We start from the raw sequence: 18,697 nt of genomic DNA, 5'->3' as shown, positions 1-18,697 counted from the left end.
CTTATATTGGTCTCAGAAAATTACTTCTGATTCTCACTGAATCTTATAAAGCCAGACTATGTTGACAATATGTTCATATATCTTAGGAGAAGATACATGAGATAATGAAGTTATGCATTAGAAAGGCTTCAGCATGAGCTCATTGAATTCCACGTATACTGGGATTTTACTTTTGATTTCTTGCCTATTTTTTGTAAGTTTAGGACTGAAAATTGCCAGCTAATGGAAACGTTTTTACTAGTGCTCAGTATTTCTCAACATTCTGAAACACTGCTCTCTAGTTAGAAAGGAACCATTTTGATTCTGTGCCCCTCACTGAAATCAGCCGATGGCGTTGCCAAGTTAATCATGCAGGGCCAAGCAAATAAGAGTGTGTCCTCACGACCCATGTTTGATCATGCTCTTTGAAGTGCTGCACTTCCTGCATAGTCAAGTAAGAAGAGACTTCACACTTACTGTGAGCTGCGTGGTACATGGAGGTTTGCTCTAGTTGGAGGTCAAGTACCAGACAGTAGCTACTCTTGACAGCGTCATCAGTGCCTTGCAAGGTCAGTCTCCAACTGTGGGAGATACCAGCTCTGTCAGGCTTCCACTGGAAAGATTCCATCCAATTTCAACAAAGTACAAAATCTGTTGTAATTTTTCTAATTGCTTTATCATTCTGTTTCTGAACAATTAATTAAATATTTAAAGCCATTATCTGGGCATTAGGATCTCGTCTTGGCACAGTATTAAATGAAGCATTCCTTAATCCAGAATCCTTCCAGTTTTACCAGTTAAATGCCGTTTAAATTCATGCTTTAAAATGTAACATATACAGAAGTGTTGGCTGCTATTGAATAGAATTTTCTCCTTGATGGGAATATTTATAAATCTACATTTACATTTTCCATATAATTTTTAACTATCAGAGAAATGACACACTGGATTATTTGTGTATTAACATAGAAGGTCTTCTTTTCTCTTATATTCCATTTTTTATCTTGTTCTTATCTTTCATAAGAGTACTTTCATCATGAACATTTCCTGGCAGCAGATCTGGCATCAGAATTCAAATACTGGCATATTAAATTCTGTGCTCGAAGTTGTTGAAGAAACTGCTTTCCCATTTCAGAAGAAAACACGTTTGCATTTATTGTGCGAGCAAAGAGAAGCTGACACTTCATATCTCTGTCTATCATGGCAAGACAGATAATTGCAAATGTACTGTTGGTAACCTTGGCAGCACAGCAAATGGTTGAGTGGCAAAATATTTTAAAGTGCCATGTTTATACAGCAGCTTCCAATTATTTCCAACAGTTCTGGAGTTGTTACTGTGGTGAAGCAGCACTATCCACCCATATGCGTTTACAAGCCCTCCCAAAATAAAACCCCAACACCAACAAAGCAGCGTTTGGCACTTGGGAATAGTGTGAGAACTGCAACCACAGTGCTTAATACTGAGCACAGGGTGAGGCTGTGTGCTGAGAAAGCAGTCCCTTCATGCAGGATGAAGAGCCCCAGTGCACCAAAGTTGTGGATATTCCAAAGTCTAGGGATATAATTTAGCTGCAGACCTACCCTAAGTAGTGTGTAGAGCCTTTGCAATTCATCTTGCATTATTCAAGACTCAGAAACAAGCAGTATATCTGTGCAGCTGCTAATACATAATACTGAATGTCTAAGGAAGATTTTGTGGAGAAATCCTTGCTTCCCCAAGCAGAAAAAAGGGTTTTTCAAAGAGGGGAAAACACAAAAGTAACACCAGTTCATGAAGTCAAGTGGAGACCGAAGTTCTGAAGTGAAAAAATTGCAAAGTTCTTTTAGCTAGAATACTGCTTCCTGAACACATTTTATCAACAGATGGTTTTAAAAATTTCTTTCTCCATATATGAATTTAAATTCAGGAAGCTAATTTATTTCTTTTTTCCTTCTATTTCCTTCTATTCTTTTTTTCCTTTTTTTTTTTTTTTTTTTTTTTTTTTTTTGACACATTCAAGTTTTCTCAGTCTCTCAGCTGTGATTTTTAACTACTCTTACAGATTTGATCTGTGGAGCTGTGTGAGATTCTTCTATGGATTCTATAACACAATTTAGTTTTCACTTGGAATACTTTTATATGGCAGTATTTGAACATTCTTTGTTTATAAAAAGATAAAAAATACTCTGGGGTATCAGCATGACATATTCAAGGCACCCCTAGAAGCATTTGATACATAAAAAATTCCGAACACTACCTTATTCTGAGCAACCTAGTAATATCTAGCGGATGTGATGTTTTCCTTCCAGTTTGGAATTGTAGCAGTCACAGTATTGGTCTATTTGACCAAACAGAGAAGAAAAGAAAAAGAAAAAAAGAAAAAAAAAAAAAAAAAAAAAAAAAAAAAAAAAAAAAAAAAAAAAAAGATTATGAAAATATATAGATTTTTTTTTCAGTAATTATTAATTCTCCAAATCACAGTGAAACTTAAAGAACATCTTCACTTCAGTTTAAATAGTTAAATAGGTGATTTGTAATATTTTTGAGGAAAAGCAAATGCATTGTTCCTTGCTTCTTCTCATTCTAACATATCTTCACAACTGGTTTTCTTATTTTGAAATACAGAAAACCAGAAATCTGAGTTACAAACAGGTAGGTAACAGGTATCCAGATCACTCTAATGCTTTCTGGAATGCCTTTTGGAAAAAATAAATTGAAATTTATGTTCAAAGAAGGTACTAATTACAGAAATAAAATGGAAAAAGAAAGTGCCGCAAATCTGAGGATTCATCTGGTTTAATATCCTCTGAATGATCAACAGCAGATGGCATCACTTGCCTGCAGCAGAGTTCCTTCTAAATCCAGTATGTTTCTAGTTCACTGTGACCTAGATTCTATGGCATCAAATACCTGAAGCATCTAACTCTCCTTCAGGCTCTCAGGAAGTTTGACCCTATTTGTCCACACAGGTAGAACCACTTTCATAAATGACCTCACGTCAGGTACTAGTTTTCATTAAATTTCTGTACAACTGTTAATCGAAGGAGCTGGAAGGGAGTGTAGGTATGAATCCATTTATGTTTTACAGGCTTTTGAAAGGTAGAATTTATAAATCATTCATTAACAAATAGTGAGTGATTAAGGGACCTTTTAAAGGACACAGAAGCTTAACTAAAATCAAAGGGCAAATCCACAGGCAGCATGACTTTCAGCTGCCTGCAGGGAATTTAAAAGAGGCTGGGCTTGAGCCTGTTGGATGGCACAAACTTATCTGTGCTTTCTCTACATTTTTATCAAATTCATTTGAGAACAACTTGTTGATGCTGACAGGGCAGCATTCTGAATAGGAATTTCTTTGATAAGCTTAAGAGTTATTGCATATACAGCTAATGTCAGTGTCTCCTTCTTGGTTTGCACAGATCCTTTCTGGAAGGTCTGTGTCATGGTTTGGTTTTATCTATTCTTTGGTATCATATAATTTGAGGCTATTTTTTGTTCAGCTGAGGCTAAAGCTAACAAGGATGACTTGAAAGCTCACCCAAAGTTTTCTTTCAGCTAACTGGACACCACCTTTTCAACTGGTCATTTGATAACCTGCAGAGAGAAAGGCCCTGTTCAGTTCATGTTTGTCTAGTGCAGAAGTCTCCTGGATTTCTCTAAAGTAGAAGCAAGGGACAGAGACCTGAAGGAAAGAACAATGGGTTTAAGGTGTGGTGGTCAAGCCCCCCATTTTCTATTTTTTTTTAATCTTATGAGAACTCAAAAGCATAATTGAAGACACACGTGCAATTTTGTTTGGAATTCTGAGTACTTAAAAATACCCTGGGGTTTTTGAACTTAGCTAAGGTGGTATCTTATTCTGAGACAGCAGCCAAAGTCCCACCCAATTGCTTGCTCCCTCCTCAGCAGAATATGGGGAGAAGACAGGAAGAACAGGAATGAGAAAGATAAGGTGGAAATAAAGATAGGGACATCAACTGTCTGTAGAGCAGGCTTGACTTGCGGAAGATTTTAATTTATTGCTAATTAAAATAAAAATAATTACTAATTTAAGTAATGGGAAGAGAAAAGAAACATCAAGCTAGCACCTTTTCTGCCTGGCTTCCATGCTCAGCTTCACTCCAGGCTCCTCTGCCTGCCCCCACCCTCCTGAGCAGTGCAGGTGGGATGGGAATGGGGAGTTACAGTTCCTAACCAATCTGCTTTGTTACTCCTTCCTCCTCACACTTCTACTCAGCTTTAGTGTGGGCTTCTCCACAGGCAGCAGTCTTGTCAGGAAAATCTGCTCTAGCATAGGTTCTCTGCAGGTGGCAGTTCCTTCAGGAACATCCATCTGCTCTGGTGTGCTCTGTAGGCTGCAGGGAAGATCTGCTCTGCCATGGATAACCTCCTCCTTTCTCTTACCCTGATATTCCCTCTCCTGTTTCTTACTCCTTTTTTTTTCCCTCTTTCCTTCTCCCTGTGGCTGTTTTTGCCCTTTTAAAAAATAATTTTTTTGGTCAGCAGATAGGTTCAGCTGTATCCTTCCAAGGACCCCTTGCAGAGCTGCAGGAACTGGTTGTCCAGCACAGGGAAGACCCTCACCTCATCCCACAAAGGGCAGCCTGTGTCCACCATCACTACTAAAACCTTGCAACTGTATCCAACACACCTAGTATTACCTAGAGTGGAGTGAATTTTAATGAAATCTCTTGTTTCAGTGCTGTTTTACTTGTGTACAGGAAGATACACTGATTGGGTTTGTCTTCTAGTGGAATAGGTTGGGTAGTGCTCTGGTAATTTACCTATTGCCCGTGCTTGATTTAGTTCAGCCATTAAAACTGACTTAGGGAAGAAATCTAGAAAATTCTGGTCTGTGGTTCTGATAGTTCCAAAATCATGTTTTTTCAAAAAAAAAGTTATTGTTGTATCTACACGTATCTAAATTGTTCTAGCATGGAAGTATCTAATATGTTATTAACCTGGGAGTTAGCAATGCCTACAATGAGTCACTGCATTGTGGTTTTGTTCTGCTGGTTGTATCATATACTCAGATTGACTCCATCAGCCTTATAAGAGTTATTGGAGATTTATACTGTTCTAACAAAACTAAACCTGATCACATGTCTTCTGTTTCTGTGAACGCTGTTGTAACTGCTTCAAAACAACAATCTGATTTAATAAGAACAACACTGCTGTCATTCGTGGGTCTGCTAGAAAGAGAAAGCTGTGGTTTTTTTCCTGTCTGGACTGGGGTGTGGAATAGCAATTGTATCACAGTATTGCATAAGTGGGGAACCACAAACCAACACATGGTGCTGAAGCTGACAGCAGTTTGTGTATTTTCTTTTAAAAATAACCAGAGCAAAAGGGAGAACAAATAAGAACATTTTCCCAGGAAAAGAAGATGTTTAGAAGAAAACATCGTTGTTGGACAACTTTTTCTACCTATATTCAAAATGAATTCACCGGTTTTTTGTTGCCTTCAAAGATGCATGGTTACATGATAAAGAAATGAACAATCTATTTAAGATACAAAAGCAGAGGCAGGTTAGTAGGCTGTTGAATCTGAGCTGTAATCAGAGGGGCTTCTGGTACTTGGTATATAAGGGGATTAAATGTATCTCCTCTGCAGTATTTGTCACATTTTTTATCCCAACTGAAGCACCATATGTCTGAGGTAAGTTTTATTTTTCATCTTTTTCATCCTTCTACTGCTTTATATTTCTAAACCACAATGTTTCCGATATTAACATAAAATACAGTCTACAGGGTAATATTTGTGGGCAGTGATTTTTCACAGCTTATCAAGCATACTTATTTTATTTTTTAAGGGAAGTACATATATGGAGCATAAGGCAGAATTTGATTATCTAATTTTCACTTCTGGCTTGACAAATGCTTATTTTCCTTTGGCTTTTGAAGACAAACAGTCTTCATTATATGTCTAGGTAGTTCTTTCAGCTTATAATGCTTTGGAACTATTAATACTTTTTTTTTGGACTTAAGCATAGAATTTGTCAAAACAATGCTTCTACAAAAAGGTTTATCAAAACCTTCATATATACCTTAGCTACTCTTTTAACCAGAGATAGTACATCTGTCTATATTTTTTAGTGTTGTTGATACTAAAAGTAAAATGCTGTTCTATTGTAATTGTGTGACTAAAATTTTTAAGGTAAATTGAGAGACCATAATTCTTCAGTTTTAATAGTCTTACATTTCACTTAATTTCACTTAAATGTCATTAATTTCAGTGTAACTGTGAATGCTGGGCACCAGTGGGAATTCAGGAAAATCTCGAGGTGTTTCTCCATTGTAACCAACATTTTGGCAGTACAGTAAAATAATCCGTTAACTATTTTGGAGGGATCCTTTTTTTTAAAATGAATTTTTACTCTCTTCCTTTGCATTCAAGGAGCAGTTTAATTTGCTTTTTTATATTATAAAATAATTACCAAAATAGCTACATTTACCTCTCTTAATGATACTGGGTACTACATGGTTGGTGTGAGAGCTCCCTCTTAAGGTTTTGTTTTAAATCTCAGCTTAGGAAAATAAAAAAGGAAAGAAAATTCCACTTCTTGTCAGTGCTTTATAAACATATTCAGTTGAACAACATTACATGATTTTTAAACAGCAGGATTTTATGGAAAGAAAGCCATCAATTTTACCAATGGTTAAAGCATGAGAATGTTACAGATTTACTATGGATTTTATAGACTTACTTAAATTTGTTTTTACAAAAAATTACACTTTTAATAGCAGCCTGATAAACTGCATAACTTAAGCTTCTGTTTTGTGTAGGAGTGACACAGCATTTTCACTTTTGTAGCTATGTTTTATACAACCAACAATGAGGTGCTGGTCTGTGGCAGGTGCTCAGTGCTGTGCTAGCTCTCATGTATCCAGCTACACATAAGCTACTAAATAGTTGCAAACACAATTTAGCACAGCATTGTGTAGGATCGTGTTATATGAGATTTCTTTTGAACACCTTAAGTAGTCTGCATAAAAAAATCAGCTGGACTGACTGAACAGCTAATTTGGAGGATAATAGCAGTTTGCATGAACTTTTCTTCTTCTTCGTATATATTAATTTTGTATATAGCTATTAAATAATATTTAATAATATTTAATAATAAACATATCATATCCAGCATTCTGAAATTTATGTCTGTGCTAGTCCCCCATTCAGCATTTCTCATGGCATAACATTCTACACACAGAAATAGAAAAATTGATAGTACTTTAAAAGGAAACATTAAGCCCTGTGCACAGAATTCAGGGGTTATAAAAGAAATCTTTGTGGGCATTCATATCAGAGCATTTGGCTTTCAGAGATGGAAATGCTATGTACATGCATGGAAGCAAATTGTTTGGTTGCAAACTAATGGAATCATTGTGGTCATTACTACAATTAAACACTAATTGAAAAGTTTGAGACAATCAGTGAGGGTACTGGGCTGGAAATACTTCTCATTGTAAAAACTCTGTATATTTTTCTTGGATATCACTGCTATTACTCTGGATTTGCAAATGAGAGAAGAATTTTGCCCATAGTCTAGTTAGAAACATTCCATATTTTTGAGAAAATGAGAATGGGTCAGAACATGCATGTATTATGGATGTTTCTAGTTCTTACTCCCCTGTTCATAAATATAACTTGCAAAAAAACCCACCTTAGATTTATGACAGAAAAAAGTCAATTTAAATGCCTATTACTATGCTTTTGAATATTCTTCCAACTTATTTATAAATAGGAAGCTACTAATAAATCTGAATTGGCTCATGAGTCAAGGATCTTATTTATAATTGCCATCTTCCAAGTCTGCATGATTGAAAATTCTGTCACTAAGAGCAAAAATATTTCAAAGAAAAGTTTCCACCATTTTTGCTTCATAGGAATTTAGTAGCTGGGTGAGGAAAACACTGTTTCCTGTGTGGAGACCCCGAAATCTTCTTGTCAGTGACAACTAGAAAGGAACATTGTAAATTATAAATGAACATTGCAAAGAAAGTTCCTGTAGTAGCCATGACTTCTGAGAGCGTCTGAGGATTTCTAACATCTGAAATAGTGCAGAGAAAAATAGAACAGCCATATTTAAGGTTTATCTAAATCTGCTACAAGGAATTACCTTGTATTTCTCTTAGGGATAGACTTGTAGTTAAATAATCCAAGTTTTCAGAAGAGCTAGGCAGGTTCAGCTTGACTTGCATGAGAAAGAGGAGTAGAACTGTATCTCCTGTCAAAAGAGCTCTCATCACTGAATAGAAAAAGGTTATCATTGCCATCTCTGGTGGCTTAAAGTTTGCAGGTTCCACTTTGCACAAGAACATGTATGGGCAGATCCCCTTCAGGTGGAATAGACAAGTCAATGGCTTCAGGACAGAAGAAACCTGGGTCACAGAGAAGTGTTCAGACATTTAGGAAACCTAAGCAGAAACTGAATGGGTCTGTGTGGGGCTCCAGGACTTAGGTATTGCATGAAATAAGCAATAAGTTGGAAGACCTAAATTTTGGGCCCACATCCTAAATATGGAAAGGAAATGGAACTCTACACTCCTAAAGTTTTTTTTTCTTTAAAGGAAGTAACTGTGCTCGTTGAGAAGAGGGCTGCAACAGTAAGTGATGCACACATTATGGGGAGGGGAAGCAGAATTGTGGTTGAATCCTTTTTATTATGCACCATAGCTTTATTCTGTATTTATGATAAGATGCAGAAAGTATCATGCATGATAATTTTTCAACAAATCAAGACTTCAGAAGTAAAAAAGTAGATGTGGCTTAAGAGAGATAAATATATTATAGTCTAGCCAAAAGAAATAAAGCTCCTAGGATGAGCAGGTTTATTACCATGTGTTTGGTGTAGCTCCTGTAGTAACAGATCACAGCAATTGTAATTTATGCTCCAGTAATTTCCTGTCTTTTTGATGCCTCTCTATTTCCTGCATCTCTATTTTGTAATGGATTGGCAGGTGGAACCAATTGTCTTTTGTCTCTGACAATTCCAGCATAATGTCTCTTCAATGTTTTTTGTTTTGTATTTTTTCTTTTTTAGATTTTTTTTCCTTGTTTAAGCATTTGTGGTTGTACTGCTTTCCACTTCTGTGATTCCAACCTAAAAAAGTGATACTGAATGTCTGATTTTACAACCAGGCATGAGAATTGGTTCTTGAGTTTGTGTAAATTGTTTTCTTGGTGTCCTAGGCAATTAAATGTAGGATTTCGATTTTTGTTTCCAAGATTGTTACTATTTTCCTGAAAAAACCTCTCGTGCATCCCATTCTCCTCACAGTGCAGTATCACATCACTACTAATTTAAATATGAAGGAAAACAAGTTTAGGCAGAATGTGTAGAGTGAATAGACTAAAACTGACTTGTTTCTGATGAGAGTGTCTTCAAAGTAGAGTTGATTTTGCTTGATACAGGATTTGTAACCTGAGCAGGGACTGTTAAATGTAGCCCAGTAATCTTCTGCATCTCTGTCAAGACCAAGGGTAACTGAAGCTGGATGGCAAAAGAAGGCTTCAGTCTCACAGAAAATACTTACCCAAAGCTTGTAATGAGAAGATATCTCAGTCACTTATTTATTCCTTTTCCAAAAACATGCAGGGGGAGATAATAACGATATACAATCTTACCAAAGACAGCCCAAGTTCAGCTTTGTTAAGCCTGGAGTTTTATAGATCTAAAGAATTGTTTGTAAATACAGTTTGGTAGAAAAAGCTTGATAGTTTGTGAAGCAGGTTATGATGTGGCTGCATGCAACTGTAAGGAAGTGGGTTTTATGACCCTCACATTCTTCTAGTCTCATTCCTCTTTTTTCTCTTCTGTTGCAGCCCAGAAGATGGTGAAATCCATCCTGAAATCTGCAGGCTGTATATCCAGTTGCAATGTTGCTTAGAAATGTACACAACAGAAATGCTGAAGTCCATATGTCTGCTGGGATCACTGCAGTTTCATCGGAAAGGTACTGTACTGCACCAGTACACCAATCTTGTTTCAGAAAAGGAAAAATCTTTTGGAGTGTGCCTGGGTATTCATGAAAGACAAAATACTGTCCTGGTTTTGGCTGGGGTAGAGTTAATTTTCTTCATAGTGGCCATCATGGAGCTGTGGTTTGCTGCACTGGAAACAGCATTGATAATTCAGGGATATTTTAGTCATTGCTAAACCCACATGAGGTCAAGGCCTTTTCTGCTCCTCATCCCATCCTCAGTGAGGGTGCTGAGGGGGCCCAGAGAGCTGGGAGAGGACACAACCAGGATAGCTGACTGCAGCTGATCCAGGGGATGTCACAGACTACATGGCATGCTCAGCATATAAAGAGGGGAGAAGATGATGGAAGGTGAGGACATGAGAAGTGACAGCATTTTTCTTCCCAAGTCATCATTACACATGAGGTAGCCTTGTTTTCCTGGGGATGGCTGAACACCTCCTACCCATTGGGAGGGGTGAATAAATTCCTTGTGTTGCTTTGTTTGCATGCATGGCTTTTGCTTTACTTTTTAAACTGTCTGTACCTCAACCCAGGAGCTTTCTCACTTTTGCCCGTTCAGTAGTCTCCCTCATCCCACCAAGGGTGAGCAAGTCAGCAGTACTGTGGGGCTTCATTGATGTCCAAAGTTAAACCACAGCAACCACCAAACTCTAAAATGAATTATATATATCCATGGATAGGTTTTCAGTTACTAAAAAGGAGCTCTATTTCTGTTTATCATCATTCTTACAGAAGTGTGTCTTACCAGGTATGTATCACTAATGTCCTCACCATTTAAAACTGATTATTTAAAAAAAAAAGAATAGTTCCTTAACTTTTAGTTGTAATTAGTCAGACGAGTGGGCAAACAGTAATGTTATTAGATGTATTTGTTGGGCAAGACATGTAAATAATAGTGCTGCTGTTACTATTAGTTTTCTTGTCTCATTGCTGTTTCCAGTAAATTGTTCATATCTTAACCCGTGATCTTCACCTTTTGTGCCTCCAATTCTCAACTCCAGCCTGCCCCAGCAGAAAGAGGAGGTGGGGAGAGAGAGTGGCCTGGGAGAATGTCAATGACAGCACTAAATTGGGGAATATCACTAAAACACCACCATAGCAAAAGGTAGATAAATATAGTTCAAAAGATGCCCACCTTTACAAAAGCAAATAGTAGACTTGGAAGTGAAGGAAGATGTCCTCACTTCAGCAAAAATGCATCTCACTAATCATTTCATACTCTATTAGCTGCCTACTGAAAGGAAGATGTAGAAATGCTGATAATTTACTGAATAGTTTACTTAGTAACCTCATTGCTCAGTGATGGCACAGGCTGATTAGGGCTGTATCTGTGCTGATTGCAACTACTCTTTCCCCAGATAATATCTCATCAATAAAAAAAAAGGTAAAGACAAGACAGAGTTCTGTAATGTACCGTAATAAAGGTCTTGTAATGAACTTGTTGCATTTCCTGTCATGCTAAAAGATCCGGTAGTGTACTTTCCATATCTAGCTGTAGAAAACTGCTAAAGCCAGGGATGGTTTTATTATGAAAATAAGAATGGGAGATTTGTAAATGCTTAACTGAGTTTCTCAATTATCTTCTCAAGTCAAAAATAAGTCTGTAAAATAGGAAGAGAGAGAATTAGCAGAGCCATTGTAGAACAAGATAATAGTAGCTGTCAAAATGATTCATCATTTTTAAGACAGATTATGCTGCATTTCCTAGCATTGGCAACAGTTGTCAAACCATCTCTGAACTGCTGAAAGTAAATAGCTCAATGTCTTGTCTCTCCCTTGCCTCTCCTCTCATCACCTCTGAATGGAATCTACATTAATAACTTAAACTAAACATCAAACAATTATATATCTAAAGTTGGATAAGAGGAGTTACAGTTTAGTTCCTGTTTGGCAGTACTTTGATAGACATCAGTTACTCAACTCACCACACAGAGAGTCATGATAGCTATTCTGTCCTTGCCAAATAGAGTGTTTTAGAGATAAACACAGCAACTTGGCTCCAAGCTTCTGTGACGTTTTTTAAAAAAAAAGCATAGTAGGCAAAAACTATTTGAATATCCAATAGACAATTGCTTTTTTAAAGTAAATATTTAGTATTGGCAACACCTAGAAGTATTGCAAGGGCGTCATGCAGTGATGGAAATTCCAGTCCTGTGTTAATTGTTTTTTCACCTGAAGGAAGCTGCACACTAGACAGGCACACAAAGGGGCTGTGAAATACCCATTCTTGGAGATACTGATAACTGAAATAGCCCTGAACAGTCTAATGCAAGCTGGCCCTTCTTTCAGTGGGATGTTACACTAGATGACTTTGCAACCTGTTTATTCTATTTTCAAAGGAGCATTCTGAACCCATACTTTTCGTTGATTTCTTACCTTACAGAGAATTGTCATTCTTTAGTGTAGTCAAAGCACATAAATTTATCTCTAGGAAGGAAATAGACAATAACTTCACGATCATAAAAGATATTGTGATGCTGCTGTATATAGATTTTTTTGTTTCTCCACCTGCTTAGTTTTGCACAAGTCTTTCATCATCTCATCACCTGAGTAATCATACTAAAAAAAAAAAAAAGCTTCTTGTGTACAAAGAGTGCCGCCCTTACAATCTTTGCTTAACCCATAAGTGTGCATGTCTGGTGTTCTTGTTGTGTCTTGAAGCTAATTTCTGAGAGTATTTTTTTCCATTTCGATGTAATATTTCCTTTCTCTAGCCCTCTAACCTGCCAGACACTTATTTGTTATGTTTTTAAGCCTCCCATGAGATTCACCAATTGATGTTCTTACTCAGCAGAGGCAGCAGAGATTCGAGTAGAATGACATGCAGACTGTTCTTGGCAACCTGTGGCTTATAAATAATAATGTGGGTCTTGGTACCTTGATCAGAATTTATCAAACAAGCTATAGAGCTGATAAAACTAAGGCAGCATGCTGATGGTGGTGTTCTTTTCCCAAGGGAAACTCAGCCAGTAGGAAAGAGATGCCATACTAGATTTTCTTAAGGAAACACCACACAAAAATTTGAACGTTTGAGCTCTGGGTCTTTTGAGTGCCTTTTACAGGACATATAATCTTCTCATATCTCCTTTTCTTTCTTTGAACTAAGCAAGTATTCCTTTATTTGCTATATATATATATATATCAATTTTCCTGTACAGAAATTTCTTGCATGTTTACAGTGCTTTAGAATAACTTACTGCTGTCATAGAACCTCTACTAGAAAAGTCAGATGGTCTGTTATTTCCTTGAGATTTAACTGCCACAGTGGGTCCAAAAGCCATAAATATTTGCAGCTGTATTATGCAGTAAGTAAACTGAGGTAAGTGCTCGAAAATATTTTTTTGTAAGATACGTACACTACAAAAGCCCAGTGTTGAGAAGATATAATGATCCAACAGTTCAGCATTAAGAAAGTTTGCAAAGGGCACAAAGAATCATGCCTAAGTATCTTTAATTCAAGTGTTTTGTAGTTACTAAGTCTTTGGTTACCTGATCATTTATTCTATTACTCCTCCTTTCCATAATCCCAGGAGTTCTGGCTAACAAAAACACGTATAAATACTTACTTGGGCCTACATTTTTCTTTTATCCAAATTGTTTAGTGTCATGTATTTTTTAATTGCACACCATGAAGAAAGAATTAGTTATGTCATCTACATCTCATTATGTAATTGAGGTGTCTATGTCCCACCTGACATGTATAAACAGGTGAGGGCAGAATGATACCAGCACTAACCAAAGTGATAGATACCTGTATAGTCATGCAAAAAGGCAAGAATTGAGTCTTACAGGATAATCAAGCATGCATAATGCATACTACTTGTGTTTCATGTAAGAAGTTAATATAGTTAATGATTGTATTTCCAGTATGTGTTTTGTGCCAACAATATATATGTCCTTAAAATAGTAAATAAAAGTGACAGCTCATTTTACAAATGGTAAAAATAAACTCAGTTCAGTGGAGAGATTTTTTGCTTTTTGGCTTCGCTTAAATGACATGCTTTTTAGAGTTTTGAAGGAGAAAGGAAGGATTGTTTAATGGTTGTGCTACAATCTCAGTGTTCTATTTAAAGACTGGTAGATATGTGTTATTACTTACACATATCACATATGCAAGAAGCATAAAGATGCAAGAGTGTAGAAGAACACACAGGTATGAAGAAACAAAATCAAGAGACTCATCCATTCTTATTTGGACATTATGAAGAAATCAAGGAATGGAAGAAAAACAGCCATGGAAGGAGGGTAACACAACTTCTACCACAAAATTGTTGTTCCTATTGCCCTTTCTTTAATAATAGTATTTTCAGTGAGACAGTCTCCAAATTCTGCAGGTCTCAAGTGTAAATGAAGAATTAAATTCATCAATGCAGCTGTTAGCTTTTTTACTTTTCTTTCCCATTCCCTTTTTTAGGTTTTCCTGCTGGTGTACTTTAGCTGTGATATATAGCTTGTGCATTTATCCTTGATTGCCAGGTTAAACCTGATGTAAACACTGCTCTCTTTTCAAGAGAGGGATTCTCTCAGCTTTGTTAGTCTGGTGTTCCCCTCAAAATCTCTAGTTCCTCTGCAGTGAAATCTGACTAGCACTGAGGGACATATATTTTTTTGTCTTTTCATTTTTTTCATTCATCACAGTTTCTGTGCAAATTGGGTGATGACTAAGAGTAGGTGCTAGGGTTGCATGACAGAAGCAATCACAGAGATCACCTCAGCAGCAATAAAAGGGACACAATAGGTGAGACACATAAAAACAGATTATGTATGTAACCTTACTGAACTGACAATTTTCTGCCCTGCTATTTATCCTCACTCAAGTTTGAGTCTCAGCATTGTTTAAGTAAATTGATTCAATTTCATATCAAAAGCATTTTCTGCTTCTTAAAGTAAAACAAAAAAAAAAAAAAAAGGGAAAAAAGCTGTATTACTGGTGAGGAATGTACATAATTGCAACTAAAATTATTAAAAATCTTTCCACTGACTAGACTGAAAGTAAAATTTAGGGGTCATACCCATTTTTTGAAGTGTCTATGAGAGAAGATATCCTTACCAGCCACTGTAAGGATGAAAAGATTTAGAAGCTTTTGTTTCCCTATAGGCTGTGACCATGGTAGAAATGTTAAGCTTGAGTCATACATTATTCAGGCAAAGCCTTTATTATTAGCTGACTCTTTAACTGCTTCCAAGAGACTGAGCAAATGATCTGAAATTCAAGAAAGACTTCATGAATTGCTCACAATACAACAGAATTACTGCTAAAGAGCTTTTTCCAGTTGAAAAGAGATCTGTGTCGTTCATTCTGCCAAATCTGCAAGAGCTTGTCTTTGTGCTGACAGAAAGAACATTACGTCTCTGCTTCTGTTCTCAAGCTGAGAAAAAGAACCTTTGCCATTTTTTCATCTAGTGCTGTTACTGTCTCCATTGAAACACCTTTCATCCCCTGAAGGATGCATCTCTTCAGCATGTTGCCAAAGGTTAGGTCAGGGTTCCACCATAACACTTAAAAATAGTGGAACAATCCACTAATATCCTGTTTCATGAGTAATGCCTTGTGATATCTGTGGCAAATTAGATGGTTTACCTGAAACCTTTTTAGTGAAAAAGTAGCATGTGAGATATTGGTAACATCATGTTGTATGCTATTTCCCTTCTTGTGATGGGGAAAAAAATAATGAAGCTTATATGACTGTACAATGAAAACTGTATCATACGAATCACCTTAAAATAACAGCATAAGCCGCAGTTAAGGACAAGAAAAATTTGAAAGTTAAACCTACAGGGTGATACAGAGTAAAACATGCAATCTGTGAGGCAGGCTTAGTCTGCTATTCCACCAGCAGTTGAATCATCTTTCAGCGTAGCAGCTTGCAACCAACAGAAAGGTCTTGGTCTCTTTCTGTCTGTCTCCCCTTCCTTATAGTGACTTAAATTCTTCCTTTCCACTGCTTTTGGAAAAAGGAGTGATATGATCCTGCTTTTCTGGAACTTGCTCCTGGACATGTAGGTTTTTGAGTAACCTTACTAAAACCACTTCATCAGAAAACATCACATTTTGTTTTTCCTTTTGATGGGGTAATCTATCATTTCAATGGCTAAAGTGGATCACAGAAGAATTTGGCAAAGCACAAGTTAGTGGATGCCAATAAGCAGCAAAGAGAGGACACAGGAGATTCTTTTATATAGGCTAAACTTATGGGCAGGTCATACACTCTCTAGGATTCATTTAGTTAACTGTAGGCTTCCTACTGGCTTCAAAGACCATTGAAACATGAAGCAAGTATCTTCTGTAGCATAAGCAACATCTAGTTTGAGACAGGCTTTTTTATTTTTTTATTTTTTATTTATTTATTTATTTATTTATTTATTTTCTTTTATTCAAAGGAATAATTTACCAGAATGCAACTTTTAGATAACTTACTCAAAAATACTATTTTATGATCCAGGAATTTCTAGATTTTAAAAAACAAGGTTACCTGCCTGATAGCAGGGATAGATATTTGAGATGTGGAAGAGCAGTATACCATGGTCTGCAGTCTTGGTCTCTAGTGTGCCAAAAAAATGGGCTGACTGACCACTGCTTTATTAGCTGGTCTTGTTCTTCATGTATTTTTTCTTGTTCTTCATGGCTTAGAAGTGCTACTCAAATTTGTCCTGGTGTCAAAATTTTTCCAATTGCAAAAATTGTGAAATGAAAAAATATTTCCTACTCAGCTGTTTGTACTACTGGTTTAAATGTTGACACTTGTCTGTGATGCACTCCAGTGTAAATTTTTCTCCTGTATTTGGTGCCAGAATTGTACTTATCACTACAGAAAAGGAAGACTATCAAGTAGTCTAAAGGAGATTTGAAGATTTACCAAAATGTTCTACTAATGGTTAACTCTCTTGCATACTTCATTATAACAATCCAATCATTTATCCCGTTCTCTTCCTCACAAAAGCCCTGGAAGATCAGTCATGAAGTCCCCCCTTCAATTACAACACTATTTAATTTTTATACAGGGAGCATGAATTAGGTAGGTGTCAACACAAAAATTTGGAATGTAACGAATTTGGGCTGTGGGTGGTGGCAGCTTTATATTGCTGTTAAATCATAAACTACAGAATTTCATATTTTTGTCTTGTGTTTTTTTCCCTCAGTATTGCTGTAGTTCTCAGAGACATGGATTGCAGTGTTCTTCAGTGTCAGAGTTTTGGAGTTGTTTCCAGAATGTGTGTTGTACTTTCCTCACTTACTGTGTTCTGTTTTGTCTTCTGGCTTTTATGTTGTGTTCCATGAGATCCACTGGAGTTTAACTGAACCCATTCAAACTGGTAACATGTGGCAGTGCTTTGATTTGTAGCTTGGTGTGGTCTGCCCTGCTTCTGAACAGTTCTTACTCAGAGTTTGCATTTAAGCAGTTTTTTTCTCCATTTGTATTGTGCAAGGTCAAGTTCAAAGCATCAATTAGACCATTTGAGTATCCATTTTAATCAGTACATAATAGGGATACATGTTTTGTTTAAATTTTAAAGGAAAAGAACCTTCTGGCCCACCCAAGACCTTAGATACTAAAGTGGAGGAGAATTCTGAAGTACCTATTTTAGAGGACACATCATTATCACCAACAGATATTCAACAGCATCTATGGCAGGTTTCCACAGATATTGATAACACTGAAAGGTATGTGTAGCACTTCATTCCTAAACAAGAAAATTTCCTTCTGGGATTTATTTAGACTTCTTTAATTCCACAGCCAGTGTTGCTACTATGAAAATTATAAGTGAATTAAATAACCTGTAAACTTCTCTGGTACAATTTAACAGAGTTTCTGATCTTCTGAAATATGCCAGACTCCAATTCTGCATTTCAAAATCAAAAACACAGAATCTAATTAATTTCAGTTAGTTTTGCCTATAGTTATAAATATGGAAGTTTTAGGAGGGGAGGGGAATGTCATAGTGGTGTTATCTTACCTCTTAACTATGCAGTTGAAGGACAAGAATGAGACCCTTTACTAGAGAGTAATCCTGACCAGCATTTCATTGCAAAAAGGCCTATTTCGAGGCTTTGTATATTAAGTTGCTGCTGAGATTTGAATTTTTATCATGCTTATTTACATAAAGCCAAGTTCTGTTACACTGGGCCATAATGTGGAGAATAGACAGAGCAAATTTTTACTAATCATGCTGCTGCATTTCTGAGAACCATTTTATGTGTAGATGAATGAATCAAAACTGTATTGGTTTTAAATATGAAAGCATAAATGCATTACAAGCCTGTAGGTCTGCCATCTATATGTAAAATGGAAACCATTTGGAAATTTCTAGCCTCTTTCAAAACATATCAAAATGTATTTTGCTTTTGGAGATGATGTGTTGTTATCATATTTTCCATCTGCCTTTCAGAAAATCTAATGCCAGGGTCCTCCCAAGGCAGGTGAGAGTGATAGCCCTGTTTCTAAAATTTTCATTTAATGTGCCATGTTAAGTATCATGGGTTAGTTGCACATGTTGTAATTTTCTTCTGAACAGTGAAACAATCATGGCAAAATCTACAAAATGCTTACAAGGGGTATGAAGATGATATTAGTACAATCTAACATTAATTTTAAGACATACTGTGTATTTTGCCACTAGGATCACATTGTGCCCCCAAAGGCTTTCAATATAAAATAATCAAGTGCCAGAATAGGTCATAAATTTGAACCAGGAAAGGTTAGGTTTTTTATGTTAGTTAGTTAGACTTTTATGAAAGTGCTCTCCTATCTTCTG

The 18,697-nt window shown here is 36.5% G+C and overlaps 1 protein-coding gene across 1 annotated transcript in view; it reads left to right on the top strand.

Moving 5' to 3' along the window:
* The window catches only part of RGS7BP (regulator of G protein signaling 7 binding protein), a 34,256-nt gene that overhangs the window by 13,006 nt on the left and 2,553 nt on the right, over positions 1 to 18,697 (top strand). Inside the window, exons 3-4 of the mRNA XM_083883800.1 lie at positions 9,783 to 9,913; positions 17,459 to 17,606. Coding sequence (XP_083739926.1) covers positions 9,783 to 9,913; positions 17,459 to 17,606 — 279 coding nt within the window. The remainder of the gene's footprint in view (positions 1 to 9,782; positions 9,914 to 17,458; positions 17,607 to 18,697) is intronic.

This window comes from Zosterops lateralis (genome assembly GCF_965231275.1).
Source record: "Zosterops lateralis genome assembly, chromosome: Z".
NCBI lineage: Eukaryota > Metazoa > Chordata > Aves > Passeriformes > Zosteropidae > Zosterops > Zosterops lateralis.
Note: the sequence above shows the minus strand (reverse complement) of the source record. Positions and strands in the feature narration are given on the sequence as shown.